At 37.6% G+C, this 20,048-nt stretch overlaps 2 protein-coding genes across 9 annotated transcripts in view; one reads left to right on the top strand and one right to left on the bottom strand.

Moving 5' to 3' along the window:
• Positions 1 to 2,775: 2,775 nt before the first annotated feature.
• On the bottom strand, positions 2,776 to 15,840 carry slc44a1a (solute carrier family 44 member 1a). 2 transcript variants are annotated; one of them, XM_044346924.1, is made up of 16 exons: positions 15,805 to 15,840; positions 14,300 to 14,386; positions 12,674 to 12,816; positions 11,462 to 11,598; positions 10,473 to 10,566; positions 9,982 to 10,151; positions 8,852 to 8,941; positions 8,512 to 8,654; positions 7,621 to 7,807; positions 5,676 to 5,844; positions 4,934 to 5,090; positions 4,702 to 4,785; positions 4,475 to 4,612; positions 4,110 to 4,346; positions 3,491 to 3,565; positions 2,776 to 3,282 (listed from the first exon to the last, which is right to left on the bottom strand). In XM_044346924.1, exons 1-16 carry the CDS (start codon positions 15,823 to 15,825, stop codon positions 3,259 to 3,261), a joined length of 1,956 nt encoding a protein of 651 aa, XP_044202859.1. In that variant the 5' UTR covers positions 15,826 to 15,840; the 3' UTR covers positions 2,776 to 3,258. The 2 variants fall into 2 exon arrangements, with proteins under 2 accessions (XP_044202859.1, XP_044202858.1); XM_044346923.1 differs by lacking the exon at positions 15,805 to 15,840 and adding an exon at positions 14,654 to 14,978.
• Positions 15,314 to 20,048, top strand: part of dlc1 (DLC1 Rho GTPase activating protein) — an 89,732-nt gene continuing 84,997 nt past the window's right edge. The window contains exons 1-3 of one of the 7 annotated variants that reach the window (XM_044346916.1): positions 15,314 to 15,540; positions 16,030 to 16,141; positions 16,435 to 16,500. The gene's annotated coding sequence lies outside the window, so the exon portion shown is untranslated. Of the gene's footprint in view, positions 15,541 to 16,029; positions 16,162 to 16,434; positions 16,561 to 20,048 lie in introns of all 7 variants that reach the window. The other 6 variants (XM_044346917.1, XM_044346914.1, XM_044346915.1 and 3 more) reach the window with 6 other exon arrangements.

Here is a 20,048-nt window from a genome sequence, read left to right as displayed (position 1 = left end):
TAAAGATGTGTTGTTCAAATGAACAATTAACTACCAAAATGGGCTGATGAAGTTTTTGTTTTACATGTACATTTGCTATTATGTTAAACTGCATGTTAAGTATTCTAGTGCTGTATAATTAATAACATATTTAACCATTTTGTCCAGTCATACCACAAAGTAAGTTGCATGGGAAGACCTGTTTTTGTGGACTGAGAAGCGAATTAAACGTGGCCTATGTGTACAAGTGCATGTGCTCTCTTCCTCAGATTATGATGATTACCATCACCATCATTATTTTCTATTTGTTTTTTTACAGCTTTACACTGTTTGCATGTGTACAGCAGCATTGTGGGCTCCTTTCATCGCTCAAATCTTGTTTGTGTACTGAATGAAAGCACTGTTGAAAAGGCCTGAGCTGAGCTTCCAGGGCAAGCTGCTGAGGAGGCAGTAAAGTCTCACCTTAATGGTTAAGTCACTGTTGGTCAATACACTCTCTGACACACACGCACACACACAACCACACACACACACTTAGGAGGCTCATGTTACTGCGGCTGAGTCAGCACAAACAATACACATCCATATAGAGGAGTGGGACAGGACAGGTTTAATGGTTGTAAACTATTTACCAGTTGAATCAGAGCTTTAGAGCTTTTGTCAAGAAGCAAATGATTATTTCATGTATCGCCTGTGCTGAAAACACTATAGGATGATATGCAGCACCCATTTTCAAATAAATAAATTAAATCCACCTATACTTCTGAATATGTTGAGATTAAAGTTTTAAATCGTCAAAAAGGACACAAAATCACCATGTACATGATATTCATTTATAATATATTCTGAGATGCTAAAATAAATTTCACATACGTCTACAGATACTAGTGTACAACAAGACTCTGTAGTTTTATTCCAAAATATAAAGAAGTAAAATAGGTTTTTGTGGCTTGGGTTTTCATAAGAAAGTGAGAGGTGATTGATTGAAGTCACCAAACTTCAGCCAGCTCACTCAAAAACTTAGTCACTTAATGTCCAAGTCTTCTTCCTTTTGTACTATAATAACTGGCGTTGTCAGCACCACAACTGTTCAAGTGAAAGATTTACAACATTTAAGAGAACAATCCAATTCAAGTTGTCAAATCTTGCTGCTTCCTGCCTGAAGCGGCCCCCGAGCAGAACACGCTTTCCCGTCTTTTAGTGCAATGACAAAGGGCTTCCAGGAATGGTTAGTGTGCAGTAAGTACTGAAGACATCACTTAGGTGTGACTCACTACCAGCCATCAAGCTGTTTTCCTCTGGATTCCTGTGTTTTATGGAGGTGGACAGCAGTGCTCAGAGAGAGCTTTCCCATCAATAACCTAACTGCTTAGTGGCTTGATTCTTGTCTGGTCAATGCTGGACTGGAAGGAAAATGGAGGGGATGAGGCAGTAATCTATGCATCAGTAGATTGCAGATATAGTCATGTGGAATTGGATTTATGGAAGGTCAGCCTACCTCCATGGAGATGATAGTAAACATTTCCAAATGCAAGGTATAGTAACTTCAGTAGTCATAGTAATGAAATTCTAAAGGAATAAACTCTTTTATATACTGTATACCCCAGGAACATGTTTTTAATATGTACATAGAAATTTAATATAAGTGATGAAAAATATGTTTTAGAGATACCAATAAAAATATAGGTATTAACATTGCAGAGATACATTTGGTATATATCTGTATCACAGTACAAATATATTTTCTCAACATATATAAACTTAGTTTTAAACTTTTTCATCCAATTTCCCAAAAGCTACCGACTTCTTGATTTTGGTTTCATCTTTTCTAAATCAAATAAAAATGAGGTCACGAAATATGTAAATGACGTCAAAAAGGTGATGAGAAATCAAATAATTTATTTTTCTGAAGTGGATCCAGAGAAGTCTAAACATATTAGTCCTGCTATGAGGTTGTAATGTAATTTTGTTCTCATTATCTTTGAAGGGCATGACATCTATAGTGGATGTTAAAATGGAAATGTCATTCATTTTAAAAGGAGTTGCTGCCCTCAGGTGGTTGAAGCTAGATGCTCTCATTTTGTTAATGCCAGTGGTTTATGCTGCAACTTTTTCTAAATGACTTTTTAGTTAGCTATAATGTATTTGAGGAGGGTGTGAGTTGAGGAAAACCTCTAAGAATCAATAAATTACATTTTGTGTTAATGTTTAACTAACAGCTTCTAACAGAACAATAATCAAATTGATTTTGCTCTGTTTATTTTGCTTGCCAAGTTATACTTACCTAATCCTTATCATGTTTGTTTAAGCATTTAGACTATTCTGTTGCAGATTGAAGTGCTCCTTTCAATGTCTTTTTTTACATCAATCATTTTTATTCATTTCTGTCTCCTGCACATTACAAGTATTTCTGTACCTTTTTTATTTTATACCAGCAGAACGAGATTTAAAAGGACTTGAAAGTGACATCACCAGCAGAACGAGATTTAAAAGGACTTGAAAAGTGACATCCTCAACAAACTTTTTCTACAATATCCCAAACAAAAAAAAGGTCAGTTTTTCTATTATCTTGTGTATATTGTATTTGCACTTCCTGCTAGAGCGATTGTATTATGCAAATTTAAAACTGAACGTAGTTCATTTCATGCTGCCCCCTGCTGTTTAGAAATGATGATGCATGGGCAGCATTTAATACTCTGCAGCACACTGACCATGAATGCTCTGATATCACTCCGCTATGTGAGCTATCTTTATGTTTTCTATTCCCTGCAGGGTTTTACAGATGTGGACACAAGATCAGACAATAAAACTGTGTTTTAATTTATTTAAGTACAAAATTTAAGAAGAAATAAACAACTTGAACAGTCTTTGACATAACACAGTCACTTACTAATTATCTAAAAAGGAAAACTGAACATGTTAAACCATGTTAAATTGTTCTTATTATTATCATTTAAAATGTTATAAAAGGGGAGACTCACGTGCATAAGAAAATGGAGAAAAAATAGCAAACCGATCTTATTAATAAAAAAATACAAACCCAAATGAGCTCTTGCCATTTTGTAACTATTAGTGTCAAACTTGAAACTTTCAAGATCTCCTTTTCAGAAATAGAAAATAAAACGCATCTTTTGCTGAAACTCAATGTAGCTTCTCTATAAAGTCATCTAAATGATAAAGTTATCTTATTGATGTCCCTGGAGTGTAACGCTGGTCAACTCTGAGTTAAGCTTTTGGAGTATCTGTAGTGGTTTTGGCATCTGTTTTTTGGTTACTTCGTCAAGCTAAAGTTCCTCCACGTGACTGCAAGACAAAAAAAAAACAAAAACAAAGAAATATTTACACACTATGTCATCATCAGATTGTCATTCAGAACTACAATTCTGCTATTCACACATTGTATTAGAGTTGCACACAGCCTAGTTGTCCCGAACCAGCTGGTTTGCTTATTTATTTATTCTGAATCAAATAATAACCATACTGATAGGACCCCAAAGACTTTCTAACTCACCATGGACTTCATTTCACGTCCGTCTCCATCATCTGGATTGTGCCGACCCATCTTCTTACTATTCTCAACAAATTCCTGGGATGGGAAAGACAGAAAAAAAACAGGATTATATAACATTTGCTTGACACTCATTTGTATCCAATAGAATTTGGTTTTACCAATAAAAATGATATTAATATTATAATAATATTATAACCAGATCACAAATTATTCTTGGGGAGTATCTTTCCACTGAGCTCTGGATGTGAATTACAGACATTTTTTTGGACACAAAGAAAAGTAGGCATTTTAAACTGTCAGAAGCAGTTGAAAATGTTGGTTCTCACTTCACAAGTAGTGAAGTAAAGGAGTAAAAGGAAGTAAAAGGAAATGCTGACTTCACGCAAACCACTGTGTCAAACTAAATAAATGACAAAATAAAACATTTGATATTTTGAAAACACTATCAAATGTTGCCCCCAAAAAGCATAAAAAACTTCTGAAACTCCAATCGTAGGGGCAAAAATGAAACTCTAGACATGTTCCTTCTTACAACACCAAGGTTGTAAAAATGTCCTCTAACAGTAAACTGGTATCTTCTGTATTCCCTATATACAGTACATATGTCCTCTGCCCTCACCATTAAGGCCTTGTCCATGTAGTACTCCCGCCCGGGGCTGCCATCATTATACTTAGAGTCCACAGCAAAGCAGAGGAAGAGAACGTCGACTACATTCTCGAAGACCGAAAGGAAGCAGTGGGCCACCAGGAAGGCAAACAAACAGACGATGAGTAGAGGCAGGACCCACACGGTGTACTCTCTCTGGTAGTTCAGGGCCAGGACGCCGGCAAAAGCTGTACACGAGACTATAAGCACCTGACAATAAAGATATAATGCTGGTTACAAAACGTCAGGTTGGGGGAGATTCTCACATTTAAAAACTCCAAAATTCCTAAAATGGACAAACATCAGCAGCCAAGAGGCCCAATTAATCTCTGTGGTACCTTTCCCAAGAAGAGGACAAAGTCCCCCACAGTGTTTATGGCAGCTACTCGGAGGGCATTCTCCACCAGAATAACGAAAGCGTCACGGGCTGAGGTGCAGAAATTGGTGCTGTTGATGGCTGTCGCAACGTAAGCATTCTGAAACAATGAGATACAGACATGTACACTGTAAATGCTTGGGATCTTGTATCCACAATATACTTGCTTTTCTTCCTGAGATTACTTACTTGATTCAAGTATGCTAGACACTTCTCAAGACACCACAGGCAGCAGACACAAGCTTTCAGCATGCAGCGAGCACAGGCGTTTTCCTATGAAGAATGAATAAATTCAAACGTTAACAAACTTATAACAAATATCTATAAAAACACCCATATAGTGACTACTAACAGGCTTAATGTGAGTTCAAAATGGAGTTTTGCAACAATTTTAAATACACTGTATAATTTTACAGCTCACCTTTCCTTTGAGTTGACTGTGAATGTATGTTAGGATGAGACGAGGGATCTTAACGAGCGTGATGATGAAGGAGCCTTTGGCTATAGTACCCAAGTGGTAACGGAAGGTACGCGCCATAGCGGAAAGGATAGGAGTAGCTGGCATCTGAGATTTATTCCTTAAAGAGAAGTAATAAACATCAAATTAAAAATATTTTGTGTAAGTTATTTTTGGTTTCTGTCGAATATATCTGATATGATAAAAAATCATGTTTGAGTATTTCTTATGTCAAAATCTTTCTCTCTTCTTTTCCTGTAAAACATTAGAATATTTTTGATGACTCGTCATGAATCAATTAATCCAATCAAATCAGAGAATGGTTAATTTCTCCCTCATCCTGGTCGCTCTGATTGAACGTGAGTGGTTGAGGTGAGGATGGAGGCCAACAGTCCTCTAAAGCTCTATATCTCAATACAACTCCACATCTCTACAGCTCTGTATTATGATGTATTTGCTAAGCCACGCCGACTTTTGAGCAAATCTGAAGGATTCCATCAACGCCCTCTCGAAATTATACCTCTCCCCACACATAATCTGTTTCACTCTGAAATAAGTGACATTGCAGAAGTTATCTAATGGTTTTTCCACTGTGACTTTCAGTTAATCACATAGAAAAAGAAGACATACCATACTTAACATCACATAGCATAAAGAATAAACTATCAAATAAATGTGACAGCAAAGACAACATTAAGCTTTCTACCTTGTGAAGTAGTAAGTGACCACAGCTCCAGCGATGGTCATCTGCTGGAAGGCAAGAATGAACTCACTGATCCAGATGAGACCCACAGCGTGGTACCACACTGTGTACTGAAGAGGCCCCACCACGTGATATTCAACCATACCTGTAGAGTTGTTCTTCACTGGTGTTCCTGTGAGGGAATAAAGGCTTGAGTTTGGGTTGTTTCAGTGTTCACACTTAAACTTGTGCTTCTACTGTTCAGCACTCTGTATTTCCTTGGTACTCTCATGCATCCTACCTGGAAACAAACACAATAATACTTTACCTGTCTGACATTTACTTGTTATTAATAGGGCTGTAGTCTCCTGGTCGACTGGTTAATTAGTTGGTCGATATGCTCTTGTCTGACCAAATTCTCATTGGTTGAATAATCGCCGTGTTACTTTCATAAGGAGAAAAGTGCTACATCAATAGCCTTCCAGGATTGCTGTGGCGGGAGGGACAGACTAACAAATTACCTGTGAAAACGTATTCAAAACACCCCCATTGTTTTCACAACTTTGAACTCGCCCAACCTAATGGAGACTGCTGGGACTATGTCTATTAGACAGTCTACTAGGTCTGTACTGTACTTTACTGAATGAGTGTTTCTCCTACAATGATAACAACAAGAACCCCCGCCAGACCAAAAAAAATTTTTTAATGCCAAAAATAACACCAAATATCCATTCCTTCAGAAATCAACAGCGTTTGCGAGTCTCTGTGCAGTGTTGTTCCAATACGCAAGTCAACCTCTGTGTCGTTGCCTGGGAAACTATTGGTAGCGTAGCTCCGTTGAGGAATACGGCATTGTGTGATATGTGTATGTAGTGGGTGGGAAAGAGCGAGCAGCAGATAGGTGATGGTGAACGTGAGCGGAGCAGAGGAAAAGGTTAGTAGTAAGTTGTCAGTCTGGCAGTAAATGTACAGTACAGACTACAGTGTGTCAGTTAATAAATGATACAGCTTCTCAAGACATTACGTCTGTTATTTAACAATTTTTAAGTGCCCACCCCGGTAATCGATTAGTTGAAGATTATGTAAGATTTCAGTCGATCAAGATTTTCTTTAGTTGACTACAGCCCTAGTTATTAATGTACTGCACGACTGTATCAATCAACTGAGTTGACTATGTTCTTTATGAACCAATTACTTTCCTTTATCATTTCAAATTGTTTGGTAAATGTATGTGAAGTTTCATGCAATTCCCAAACTCAACTGGGGAAAAAACTGTCTGACATGCATGTCAAAATATACTGTATTTGATTAATTTATAACCATGATATGTACCATCTGTTTTTTGCACACTCCTGAAGAGAAGGTAAAACAAGTCTAGAATCAAAATGAACTAATCTAACCAACAGATACAAATTAGGAAAGATCCAAGTTCAGAAAGGTCAGAGTTTACTGCAAGCACCTAATTTGTAATTTCACTCTAACATGATTACATTTCCACACTTACCACAAAACCCAAAAAACAGTAACTATGAAGACAGAAAATGTGATGTTTTGACTCCACTTGCTATCGCCTGTTGTTTAAAAAAAAAAAAAAAAAATTGAAAATCAGTAGAATAGAGAAGTGGGAGATGAGAGAAGTGGTTCTTTGACTCAAACCTCCCACATCACGAGACTAGCACAAGATTGAGAATGTGGGAGTTTAGTCATGCCACAAAACAAGCACGAAATGTCACAAATAACAAACTTGTTCTGCTTGTTTGGAAATGGTATCACTAACACTATCTAGCATAAGAAACTAGTCTGTGTGCTGCATTGACATTTAACAGTATTTTGGAGCGCCAGAGACACCAGAAGCATTTTGCATTGTGAGTGTGGTACTCATACAATGTAAACCTATGAACTCAATCTGTCAAACATCCACATGTATGAACTACTAATACAGGCACTCCCCACTAGCCTTCCTCCTAACCTGCACTCCCGAGGAAGAGAAGCACAGCAATCCAGTAGACCCAGAAGAGCATGAGGCAGAGGAAGGTCCAGAAAGGCTGCAGGGCCAGCAGGGGAAGATGGATGAAGACTTTACCAGCTACATGGAACAGGGAAATGGTGAGAGCCACACGCTTCCTCATGAAGAACATCACCAGCAGGAGAATTACCTGGAGGGTTACACAAAGAGTTTTCCAGTCACCTGATAAAAAAATATCACTCAATAAGGCTGTGGAGTTAGAGAAGTAAATGTGTAACCTTCCTACATAACTGTCTGTATAACACAGATTGTTTTAAGCCATGTTAGCAGAGGGGCTCTAGGGACCTCAACATCGGTCCAAAGTGAAATATCTCAATAACTATTAACAACTATCGCCATGACACTTTGAACAGATATTCATGATTCCAAAAAGATGAATCCAGATGATGGTCCCTCGATTATTCATCTAGATTCAACATCAGCTCAAAATTTCACTTTGTCCAACGCTTTGATGTATGACCAAATACCAGAAAAACTAATGACATTCCCATCAGCCTCAGTTGTACTTTTGTGTGCTATTAAGAGAACGTTAGCATACCTACATGCTAAACTGAATGATGACCATGCTGAACATTTTACTTGATATACATAAGCAAGTCATTGTGAGCATGCTAGCATTTGGCTAAAAGCACTGCTGTGCCTAAGTGCAGCCTCACAGAGCTGCAAGCATGGCTGTAGAATGTTAGTCTTGTTTCATTTCCTGGTACTAGATTTGTTTACTTTTGTGTACTTCTGAAACTGTGAAAAAGAGATATTGTTCGCTTACAATATAGAACATAAACTTATTTCACGTACCAAATGCATACATATACAAAGCACTGTGATTGTACATACTGTGAAAATTGTAGCACCAATTGCATACACAAGTAGGGCCTTAACATTGTCCGAGCCCACTTCTTTCCCAAATACTGAGGTGGTTTTGTTATTTAGGGCATTCCTGTGGTCCACATACAGCCACCAGAGGATGCCTGTCCCAGCTGCAAAACATCACACCCATACGTGTAGAGTCAGAAAAGAGCTAAAACATTAACAGAATTTAAAATGATCTATACTGTATCTGCATAATGTAATTAAGAGTGCCTGAATTAAACAACTTAAAACTTTAAAATTAATTGTATTTTAAAGTGTTTAATCATAAGAGCTGTAGAACATTTATGTTGCTTTTGACAGTTACCTATGGTGCCGACGACTACCAGAACTGTTAGAATCCACACCAGCACTTTGGAGATGTAACGGATCACGACCATCATGATCAGGGACAGAACTGCATCAGAGATAAAAACATAGTGTATCTCATAAATATGTCAAACATTACAAACATAAAAGTAGTTACATCAAGCTTGGGCTGCAACTAATGATTATTTTCATTATTGATTAACCTGCCAAATATTTTCTTGATTAATTGATTTGTCATTTTGTCTATAAAATGTCAGAAAATAGTGAAAAATGCCTGTTAAAATCTTCCACAACCCAAGATGACGTCTTCAAATGTCTTGTTTTGTATGACTTACAGTCCAAAACCCAAATACACTCTGTTTACTATCAGAGAGGACAAAGAAAACCATAAAAATGTCACATTTGAGGAGCTAGACCTAACAAATGTTTGGCATTTTTGCTTAAAAAAATTTATAAACGGATTATTCAATACAATACGATCATCATCTTTAGAATAGTGGATCTGTTAAATGATCAATTGACTAATCATTGCAGCTCTACATCAAGCTACAGAAAAGGGCTAATTTTATGGTATCTGTCCATTGTAAGGTTTGATAAAACATTGCTTTATCTTAAATAAAAAAAAATACATAGAACTATGCAAAATACTTAAGCCATGGGTTTGCATTTCATTTAAACAATAAAACATGAAGCTGTGAATGACAAAAGCCCAAACATCCCATGTTGGGAACTGCTATTAGTCATCTAGCTTTGACAACCAACACCACAACTGACAGATTAAATAACTGAAATGATAGATGTCTGAAACTGACGTGGGATCAGTTTTGTCTTTTTTTGCCGTACCAATAGGAGGAGTTAGAACAGACTTTAAATTAAAGCCTGTGGGCCAAACTTCAGTAGATACAATAACTGTAACCACTCAGACATTTCCTGTTTTATGACAAAAATAGCTTTCTTCCTTCCTCCTGAATCCTCCTGAGCAATAAGTTAGCAGCTGTGCAGGAGGAGCATCAGAAACATTTTTAAAAAAAAAACATACCAGTTGCTTGGCATTATATAAAATCAATTCATTATTCACCTAAAATATCCACACACATATTGTAAGCCGGCTATAACCGTGTGTTTTACCTAAAGCCAGCACACAAAGGCCCATGATGATGTCCTTGCTGGCCATCACCCCAGCGACAACCCGGCGCAGAACACTGTTGTCACTGACGAATGTCATGAATGCCTGGGCGAATTCAGCATAGCAGCCAATATCCACAGGAATACAACGGTGGAACAGTGGAACAGATTTACTACAACAAACAGGAAAAGATAAAGAACACAGGTTAATTTATTTTCAATGGATAGTTCTTGAAGCAGAGGAGTATTGACCGTGGCAGACTATTATTTCTTTTCTAATGTTATTCATTTGGTCATTGTTGGTCATGAAACGTGTATAAGTAGGTCAGGTTTCAGTGTATTTTATGTGAAATTCTGTTTTAGAATTAATGACTGAAATAAGTTAAACACATAATAATAAATTATAGAGTTCCTGTACTCATAACAGTGATATGGTCACACATGGGAGGTGTTATCCATCTCCAATCTATCCTGTCTATAAAAAACTGAATTACCTTGGTGGAACAGGGAGTTTGGGACATTTAGTGCTTCTTTCTGAATGGCTTGGGTATCTTGTAGGTGAAATATCATAGGTGCAGAGTGAAGATCCTATTGACAAAAAAACAAAAAATAAATTACACATTCAGTTTTATTAAAATATTCTAAAACCTTAATAAAAACCAAGAACAAGTGCTGAAGTACTTACTGTACAATCATATTTAATTGACATATTCAATGTTCAATTTTACTTGTCTTAAAGGATAGGTTCACAATTTTTGAAGTCTGTCTTAAAACATCAGTCATGTGTCCATATGAACACTGAAAGAGGTTTTTCTTGCTGTAAACATTCCTCCTGTTCATACTGGCTATTAAAAGTGCTTTATTGTAAAGTGATGGGGGCCAAAATCCACAGTGTGTCCACAGTCATGCTGTGCAAAAATGCATTTAAAGGTTTATCTGTAGCTTATATGAGGCTTCGTCAGTCTGAGTTAATCATATCAAGTGGATATCTGCCACATTTACAGTCTTTTTAGAATTTAATTCCCTCTTTGTGTTTCCTTGGACAGTGTTTCCCTGTTGAGCTGAGTATAACAAAAAGAGGGACTATGGCACTAAAAAGACTGTAACATTGAAAGATATCTACTTGATTTGACTCATTTGGATTTGAAGCTTCATATTAGCTTCAGATAAACTTTTAAATACATTTTTGCACAGGAGGAGGCTTGTGGATTTTGGCGCCCACCACTTACATTGTAAGTGTATTATGAAGAGATTTTCTAATGGTCAGTATGAACAGGAGGAATTATTATAGCAAGAAAAACATATTTTCAATGTTCACTTGGGCACCTGACTGTTGTTTAAGAAAGACTTGAGAAATTGTGAACCCATCCTCTAACAATGTCATGAATATATAAAAATATCAATAAACCACAACACTCAACACAATTCATACACAGGACCATTTTTTTCTGTGAAATATTTCCACATGTGCGGTGCTTCTCACCATTGTTCAGAGAAAACTGCTTTAGATCATAGTATGTCTTCAGTTCAGAAGCAGGGCATTTGGAAACACACAAGGCAATGGACTTGATCTTCCTGTTAATGATGTCGAGGTTGCACGGGTCTAGAAAGAAGACGTACCTGACAGACAGAACAATTGGAATTTCAGATTAATTAATTTAAGTATAAAGTTCTCCGACACAGATTCTTCCAAAATCAGAGACAGCATTCCACAACTTTCCTTTGATCAAAATATGAGTGGATTTGGTTATTACTATGCCAGTTGGGACTGTTCTGTCTTGGCAGAAAATGAAAGATGGTGACATTTGCTACCCTGTCACACAGATCCGTCTTTGTAGCTGAAACGCCTTTTATTCAAAGCCTCCATGGGCAATCAGCCCATCAATAAAGCATGACCCATTGTTTCAGTAAAACTGGGCCTGCAGGCTGCATGCTGATGGAAAGCTACTGCCCAAAAAGGAGGAATATGATAAAAGACTTCTCACAAAAACTACGCCAAGAAGAGAATATGTGACAATTCTTTCCAGATGATAAAAATATCACATTTACCTTGACTTACTATATAAGGAACTATAAACAGGGAGTTATGCTCTTAAACTACGCTATTCTAATGTAAGCAGCAAAACACTGCCACCATGGGTTAGTGTAGCTCTGTGCTGGTGAAATGTATCTACATTAATCTTCTGACTGACATCTTAAACTCATCAGTCACTTCCACAGACCAAACATCAGACGGACATGGTCAGAGAAAACTGAGTATTTTTCATAACATGTTACAACGTTTGTCTGACTTGTCTTCTGTTGACAACTACATCAACTTTCGTCTAAGAGTGAATGATCACACTGCTATTTGGGATATGTAATGCCAGTAGTTCAAGTCAATGTGCTGAACAGCAACTTATCAACTTTGTAAGACAAAATGGGGGATATAGTTAAGTGTTCACAAATGCAGCAACGGGATTTTGTAGCAAATTAGATGAAGATCACATGATGCAATCCTTGCATGCACCCATGTAATTCTTAAACGGCTTCTTCTGCACCACCCGTTCTAAACCAGAGAGGGCAAAAGAAGTCTCGAATGACAGCAGGGATTTGAATGCATCATTCAAAAAGAGTGTCTCACTCCATAGTGACAGAAATTGATGGATCTGGTGTAAATATCCCTGTTAAGGCATTAGTATCACATCAGACTAACTTATTTTCTATCATGTTTCGTCCACTGAGCTCCACTCCCTCAATCTTGGTGTTGTCCTGACCGCAGGTGTTGCCATAACTGTCATATCCTGAGATAATCCTGGAGGCACCTCCTGTGGCAATGGTGAAGCCACAGATACACACCTGCAGAAGATACAGATTAGAGTAGATAATGTTAACTATCAGCAGAATAATGTGAAAAACAAATATGTAGTACATTAATAAGCACACAGCACTCGTAGTTGCAGTCGTTTTTAATAGGTTATTTTCAAGAAATCTAGAATCAAGACATGCTTTTTAATTTTTCTATCAACAAAAATGGAAATGTCTGTAACATGCACTTAATTTTCAGATTATTAGATACATCTATCTAAAACTAAATTTAACTTTCACGAATGTTATGATGTTCTGTTTTTGTTGAAGCTGTTTTATGGAGGTGTTGATTCAACTTTGTGGTCATGTTGGATGCCGTAGTTTGTGGCGCTGTTGAATTGTATTTATACAGAGGTGTTTCTAGTACATTTTATATCAAAGAGGTTGGACAGAACATTAATTTGTCAATATGACACAATAAACATCAACAGCACAACATACTACACTCTCAAAAACTACAATAAAGTTGAATAAACACCTCTCTAGATCAGTTTAAACATAAACTAAATTTACTGCAGGGCTGTTATTCAGAGGTAGATAATTGTTTGCATGAAAAGGGGCCACGTCACTGATTTCTATGCAGCCACTGATTGGTGTATAAAGCACACAGTAACATGTAATAGACGCGTGCATAAATACACTAAGTGGTCCATTAGTTAGGTACACCTTGTTGAAACAAGTGCTGCAGCCCTGCAACCTTCACGATGGTTATAATATTCAACTTTTGTTGTAACTTTTTTATAAAGGTGTTGATCCAACCTTATGGTTATTCTGAAGGCTTGAACATCTCAATTAGAGTTTGGTTTAATTTAGATGATATTGAACACCCTGTCATCTCATATTTTAAACTTAACACCTGCAAAATTTAAGAAAGCCATAAAAGCTCTGTTTTTATCTCCACAATGTTATCCTTGTGGACTATCTTTGTAAACTTCCCCCTAATAATAAATCATTTAAATTTTATTTTACTTACTTTGTGTACCTGCATATATGGATGTCTGCTAGTGTTTACAATCGTATCTTGTCTCTCTTTCCTATCCTTTTCATATTTTTCTCATTTTCTAATTGAATAAGGTATGCACTGGAGAGTGCCCTGATCAAGCCCCCGAAGGTTTTTTTTGCACCTCTCCATCAGTTTTGTTTTTGTGTGTGTATCATTTGTGCGTTGTGCATATGTATTAACAAATCAAAATTAAAAAAAAAAATCAAAATCAAGGATTGTTTTTTGTTTGTTGTTATTGTTACCCTCACTGATATAAATGAGGTGGACAAAATATTAGAAACACCGCTAAGTACAACGCAATACAATTAAACAGCAACACAGCAGCCTCCAAAATGACCTTAAAGTTGAATCAACACCTTTCTAAAACAGTTTCGACAAACAAACTGAGTACTATAACTTTCATGAGGGTACGATCGACTGCTAGGCTGATGTATTAGACTGCATCAATCGCTCATTCAACTTGAGACTTACCATTCCGATACAAAACAGTGTGAATATGATGAGCCATGGGATGTCCGTGCAGCTGCGCTCCTCCAGTGGTTTCCAGTCACGTTTTCTCTGCCAAGGCATAAATAATAGATATGGACGGTTATCCTTACTTCTGTTTTTTTTTTTTTTTTGTTGGGAGTGCGGTGTAGAAGCTACCCTGCCGCTCCAAAAATCAGTAGACAAACCGCTGTGTTGTTGCTAAAAAAAAAACAAGCTGCTGACTACTGCTGAAGACGTGACGTTACATACCACGTTACACACGCACAGACTCCTCTTGAGAATTAGCGTTACAGATCCCAAGTAGCCACAACTTCCACCATATTTGAGCTAACTTACCTCTGTACTGGTGCAACAGCCCATTGTGAGCAACGACAGCACGAACTTCAGCTAAACGAACGAAACCAAAACTTTTTTGTGACTTTTCTTCGGTTGAACTTCTCTTCAGATTCTTCGGCTCATTTCCCTTTCTCCCTACTTCCGTTACGATGGCACATTTATTCTCAATCGAAGTAGCAATTCACGGGTTTGGTTGTGTCCTCTTTAATTCAGTGACATACGCCCATATGTACTCGTCCCTGAGTTTACGGCGCCAGGTAAATGCGGAAGAAAACAAATTTACCATGCTGCCTTCAGGGACTGTCAGATATATCACAATTAGCAGTTGAGCGCCGAGAAACGTCGCGATAACCGATATGCAACAATAGCAGTTGTTGGAAAAAAAGCTGCCCACAAAGTTTCAATTTGCCTGTTATTTAGTTTTTGTCAATGGGTAACTCTGCATCTGACTGTTTTACGTCTTTGAAGCAACTGATGCATCAAAAAATCAAACCAGTTTTAGGTAAGTGGACACCAGTCAAGAATGACATGCTTATTCAAATAACAACACAATTATTCTATGCCTGATCATAAGACCACTTTGTTGAAAAATATCTCTAAGTAATTAACTTAGATTTACGATAGAGGATGACTTACAAAGTTACGAGGTGCACTGAAAGCAGCATAGCGGTCTGCAGTTTGGATGCACGTGTAGAATTTGGCGCCGTTTACTGGAGTAATGAAGTAACTGTTGCTATGACGATTTTTTTTTTTTTTTTTTTTTTTTATTAATTTAATTCACGGTTGTGACCAGAAAATCAAAGCATAAAAAGGCGGCTAAAGCTTTATGAAAACGAACATTTAGTGGAGTTGTCACCCTGCGGCGGGCAATGCCTGAAGTGAACATGGTGAGTAATGCTTTAGGCACCGTCTATGTTTGGGTTATGAGACTTTTTTGTAGCAACGTCGCAATTGTAGCAACTCGTTTTATTAATTGTCTGCTATTTCCTATCATGGGGTTTACGTTTTGAAACGTTAAGGGAATGGTTGGCTCCTTTACTCCACACCGAGCTTAGAAATAAGCGCTAAATTAATTTCAGTTTGAGAGGGCAGAGGAGAGGCTGGACAATGAGTTTGAGTGAGACTGAACATACAACTAATGCCACTTTTACCTTAACGTTACATTTCTGCATGTCTTTTCATTCGAGTGAGCTTAAAATGCGCTCAAAACAATCAAGCTACAAGTTAATATTCAATGTTTATTATACCAAATGATTGCCCATCTACAGCAGCTCCCCACATTCACAAATATGAGTGTTTGTCTCCCCCAGCTGTCTGTGTCATGTTATTGCAACCTTCTTTTTTTTTCATCAAATGCTAATTTATTGATTTTACAGACACTCCCGGGTAGCCCTGCTGCCAGGGGACTGTGGGACTTCATCTTGCTCAGATACACTTGAGAAAGGATGTCTGCTGACACAGAGGCTGCTGTCAAAGCAAAGGGAAAAGGTAGTCATTTGAATTCCCAGGTAAATCCTGTGTCAGTAATGCATCTTTAAATGTTTGAGACAGTCCAGTGCTGCCCCTTTGTACATCTTCACCTCTGTCTTCTTCATAAGGGCCAACAGTTTTAGCCTGAATTTGTGTTCTTTGTACCAGGCTTGAAGATGGTCGGACATACTATGTAAAATACGCTGCCACTGGAGGCTCCTAACCAGATTCAGATGTTTGAAGTCACATCTTTTCATGGGGGCATCACCCCCCCTACCTGCTGTTTTTTGAGACATTTCTTCTCCTCATAGTGACGGTTTCCTGACCTGTACTGTTCCTGAGTGGGCTGGAATGTCAAACAGTTTCCTGAAGAAGAGGTGCCTTGCATTTTATTTTCCTCCTGCTCTTATTGCATTGCGTAGACACTGCAAGGGAAGGTAAATATTTAACTTAGGCAATCCACTTTTCACTCTATGAAGGGACAGCTGAGCAGTTTTGAAGATGTGTCCCTAACTGGACAAAATTCCTGCAGCTTTAGACCTTTTACATAATCCTTTTTTAAAAAAAACATTGTATTCCAGACATAAACACATTAATGTTTCCCTCATACCTGATCATTTCTTTCTTGTATGGATTAAAAGCATATAGGCCTATGAGTAAGGAAATGCATATGTTGCAGGACCAGAAAATATGATGAACACTACACTTTGTGAATGTATGCGAGAGAACAAGTGCAGATGTTGGGAGGATGGCACAGAAATGCGAACGAACATGGAGAGGAAACATAACTGTTCTGAGGTCTTTCATCGTATGATGAAACAACTCTTGGCCCCTCGTCTCCTGATTATTAGTCTCAAGTATTTCCTGCTGATGCTGCTGTGGCAACGGTGTCTAAGGACAACACGTTTTCCTGGATCCCTACTGGAAAAGTCAATGCCAGCACAGCATATGTTCAGCATAATCCTGGGTGGGTGGGGGGGAGGCTGTATGTAGTACGTCACTATCCTGGCCCTCATAAGGTCTGGTCCAAGCTCAAGAATCATTCCTCATAAACAACAGGACAAGACGATAAATATTATGTGGCTCAGTCTGCAGATACTTTTAGGAGTTGAGCTGTTAGAAAATGTCAAGCTTCGGAGGATGTAATGAAATTCAAAATGTGAATATGTTGTACCAATGTTTTGTTGCAGGAATGGGTGGATGGAGGGTGGTGATAAATTACTCACCTTTTAGTCTCTCAATACCTTCTTTGTGAATCGTTTGACCTTTGTTAAAGCGAACAGTGCATCTTTCATGATGATGTCCAATCAAATGCTGTCCAATGCTTTCTCATTCCTGTGGTACTGTTAAAGAAAAATACCATAGTTTCAAATTGGCCCAAATAAGAGCAAATCTGAATTTGAGTTTTGATATTAAAAAAGGTCCAAAACAAAAGCAAAGTTAAACATTTGCTTGTTGAACCAGTTTAATTATATTAGATGGTGGGCTTGTTTGTTATATGTTAATGAAATATTTACCACATTTAATGTACATATGAGGGTTCTGTGTGTATCTGTAGGTATGGCTATATGCATTCCTGCACACATTTAAAGGCTGTGAGAATGTGCTCAGGTGCTTGTGGTTATACGGTTATGGGGCATGTGTTTGAGTACACAAATGGAATACAGCTGTTGTTGCCCCCTAGCCGTGCCCTGATCCATATGGGACTGTCTGTCTGGGATGCTGGTAGACTGTCTCAGCAAAAAAACACAGAGTACTGCATTTACTTGTAAAAATGGATCCCTGACACTAACACATATCCTTTTCTAACACAAGATATCTTTTTTTCCCTCAATGGCATGTAATTCCTACTGAAATAGGATGTTTGGATCTTACAGTTTAAACCGCAAACCAATAGGATATCAGTTAAGGAGAGAAAGGCTGTTTGGTTTTGGTCAGAGAGGTGGGATTTCTTTCTGTTTGATGGTTTTCTTGGTTTTTGAGTTTCTGTTTAAGCATTCTTGTGCAGGATGAGGTCACTACTGTGGCAGGTTTTAGGGAAATAGAAGTCTCCATTTCATTGTATCTTCAATGTCTTATTTGAGATATGATGTTTACAGGTGTGTTAGGGTTGGAGATGTGATGATATACACTGTGAGATTATAGAAATGTATCCATCGTCAGACATTTATATAATGTTTCTGCCAATGTAGTGAAACCTTTAATACCTCTGGTTCTGGCCAAAGACTATTGTAGACAATGCTGTGAAAAACTGCGCAGGACTGCTTTATGGCAATATTGGATTTGCAAGACTTTTGCATCAATCTCATGACATATCTTGTTTGTTGTGAATTGATTGTTCAGGCATTTTAATTGGCATTTTGCTGTTGTTATTAATTTATAAACAGTTTTTCAGTTAAAATTATATTGTACTATATTTCTATCGCAATATCAATACTGTATATATTAATGTTACAATAGAAGATTTTTTCCACCACCCAATATTATTCACTTTATAATAAACCTATATGTTGGTATATTCAGGTTCATTAAAAACAAAATAAGGGCTTATTGGGATATCATGTTTATAAGCAGCAACATTAAAATGGGATTTTCCAGTAACCCGGATATAAAGATGATATTGGTGTGTTTGGTGTGCAGTACAATATTGTGTGTTTGGAATATATAATGGTCATAATAAGCTTTACTGAACAATGACGATCTTGTGAATGGTTCAGGTGGTTTTGTATTACACAAATCATATTTGCTCATATGGGTTATATAATCACCACTGATAGGATTGGCCGGATTTACGCCACAAATATAATGACTGTAAATTATATTTGTTTTCCAGTAGGACAAATGACTTTCAAATGACTTCATGGTGACACTGTTGGTCATTCTGGCCTTTCAGCCATGGAAGAGTACTAAAAAACAGATGAGATCAGACCAGATGCTACACAGAGAACACTGTGGGTAGTTTCTCAGCGTGTGACAGTATTTTCCAATGTCGTCATAATAATATAAGGCCCAGATGATACAAGACTGTCTCATTTGATTTGATAAACCAAACAAAACATTATACTTTTCTACAACATTCACATACATACACACAGACGTGCATGAACACAATCACACACACACACACACACACACACACACATATAATGTCCTCTCTTGTATCATGCACACACACACAAACACACACATACACACACAGACCCTCTCACAAGAAGATTAGATAGATTATTTTAGCCTGGAGATTGTTATGGTCTGTATCCTCAATAACTTGAACTTCCTGTTCCCACGGTAACAGTCACACTATAACCCATGATCACTGGCCAAGGCCCCCTCGGTTTCTCCCACGACGACTTCTTGTATTTAGACCCACACAAGCAAAGCACGTCAAAAACAGCGGATGATTAAATATAATTTTTCAATTAAGACAGCAATACAGCCTTGGCTGTTTTTTTAAATGTTCTGGAGCTGCATCATCTACAATGTTTCATTCAAGAATATTGCGATTGCTCAAGATCCCACTCAGGCCTCAAGCACAGTTATTTAAACCGACATGACTGTAGGCTTTTAAGAAGGAGTTGTTAACCACAGGGCATAGCAAGTGACAGGAAAGGATTGCAAGGATCTTGGTGTGGTTTGTTGATGTTATTTTTAGGTCCTCAGATGAGATTCTGGCATTTTGTTTTGTTTTCTTTTTAGTGTAAATGAACCCCGGATGAGATTTTACAACTTCATATGACTACTAGTGAATGGTTATTTGAAGAAGCCTTAAAAAGAGTGCAACAAAATCCTCTCAAAGCATTCTTTGTATATGCAAAGACTTAAAATGACTCAGTTCTGGGAGGGACGGGTTTTTTTTTTTCTACAAGCATCACCTACTTTTTCCTACATGGGCAAACACTCTGTGTTCTTCAATGCCCATGATTTA

Source organism: Thunnus albacares, chromosome 3 (assembly GCF_914725855.1).
Source record: "Thunnus albacares chromosome 3, fThuAlb1.1, whole genome shotgun sequence".
NCBI classification, from domain to species: Eukaryota; Metazoa; Chordata; class Actinopteri; order Scombriformes; family Scombridae; genus Thunnus; species Thunnus albacares.
This window is presented reverse-complemented; position numbering and strand designations above follow the sequence as displayed.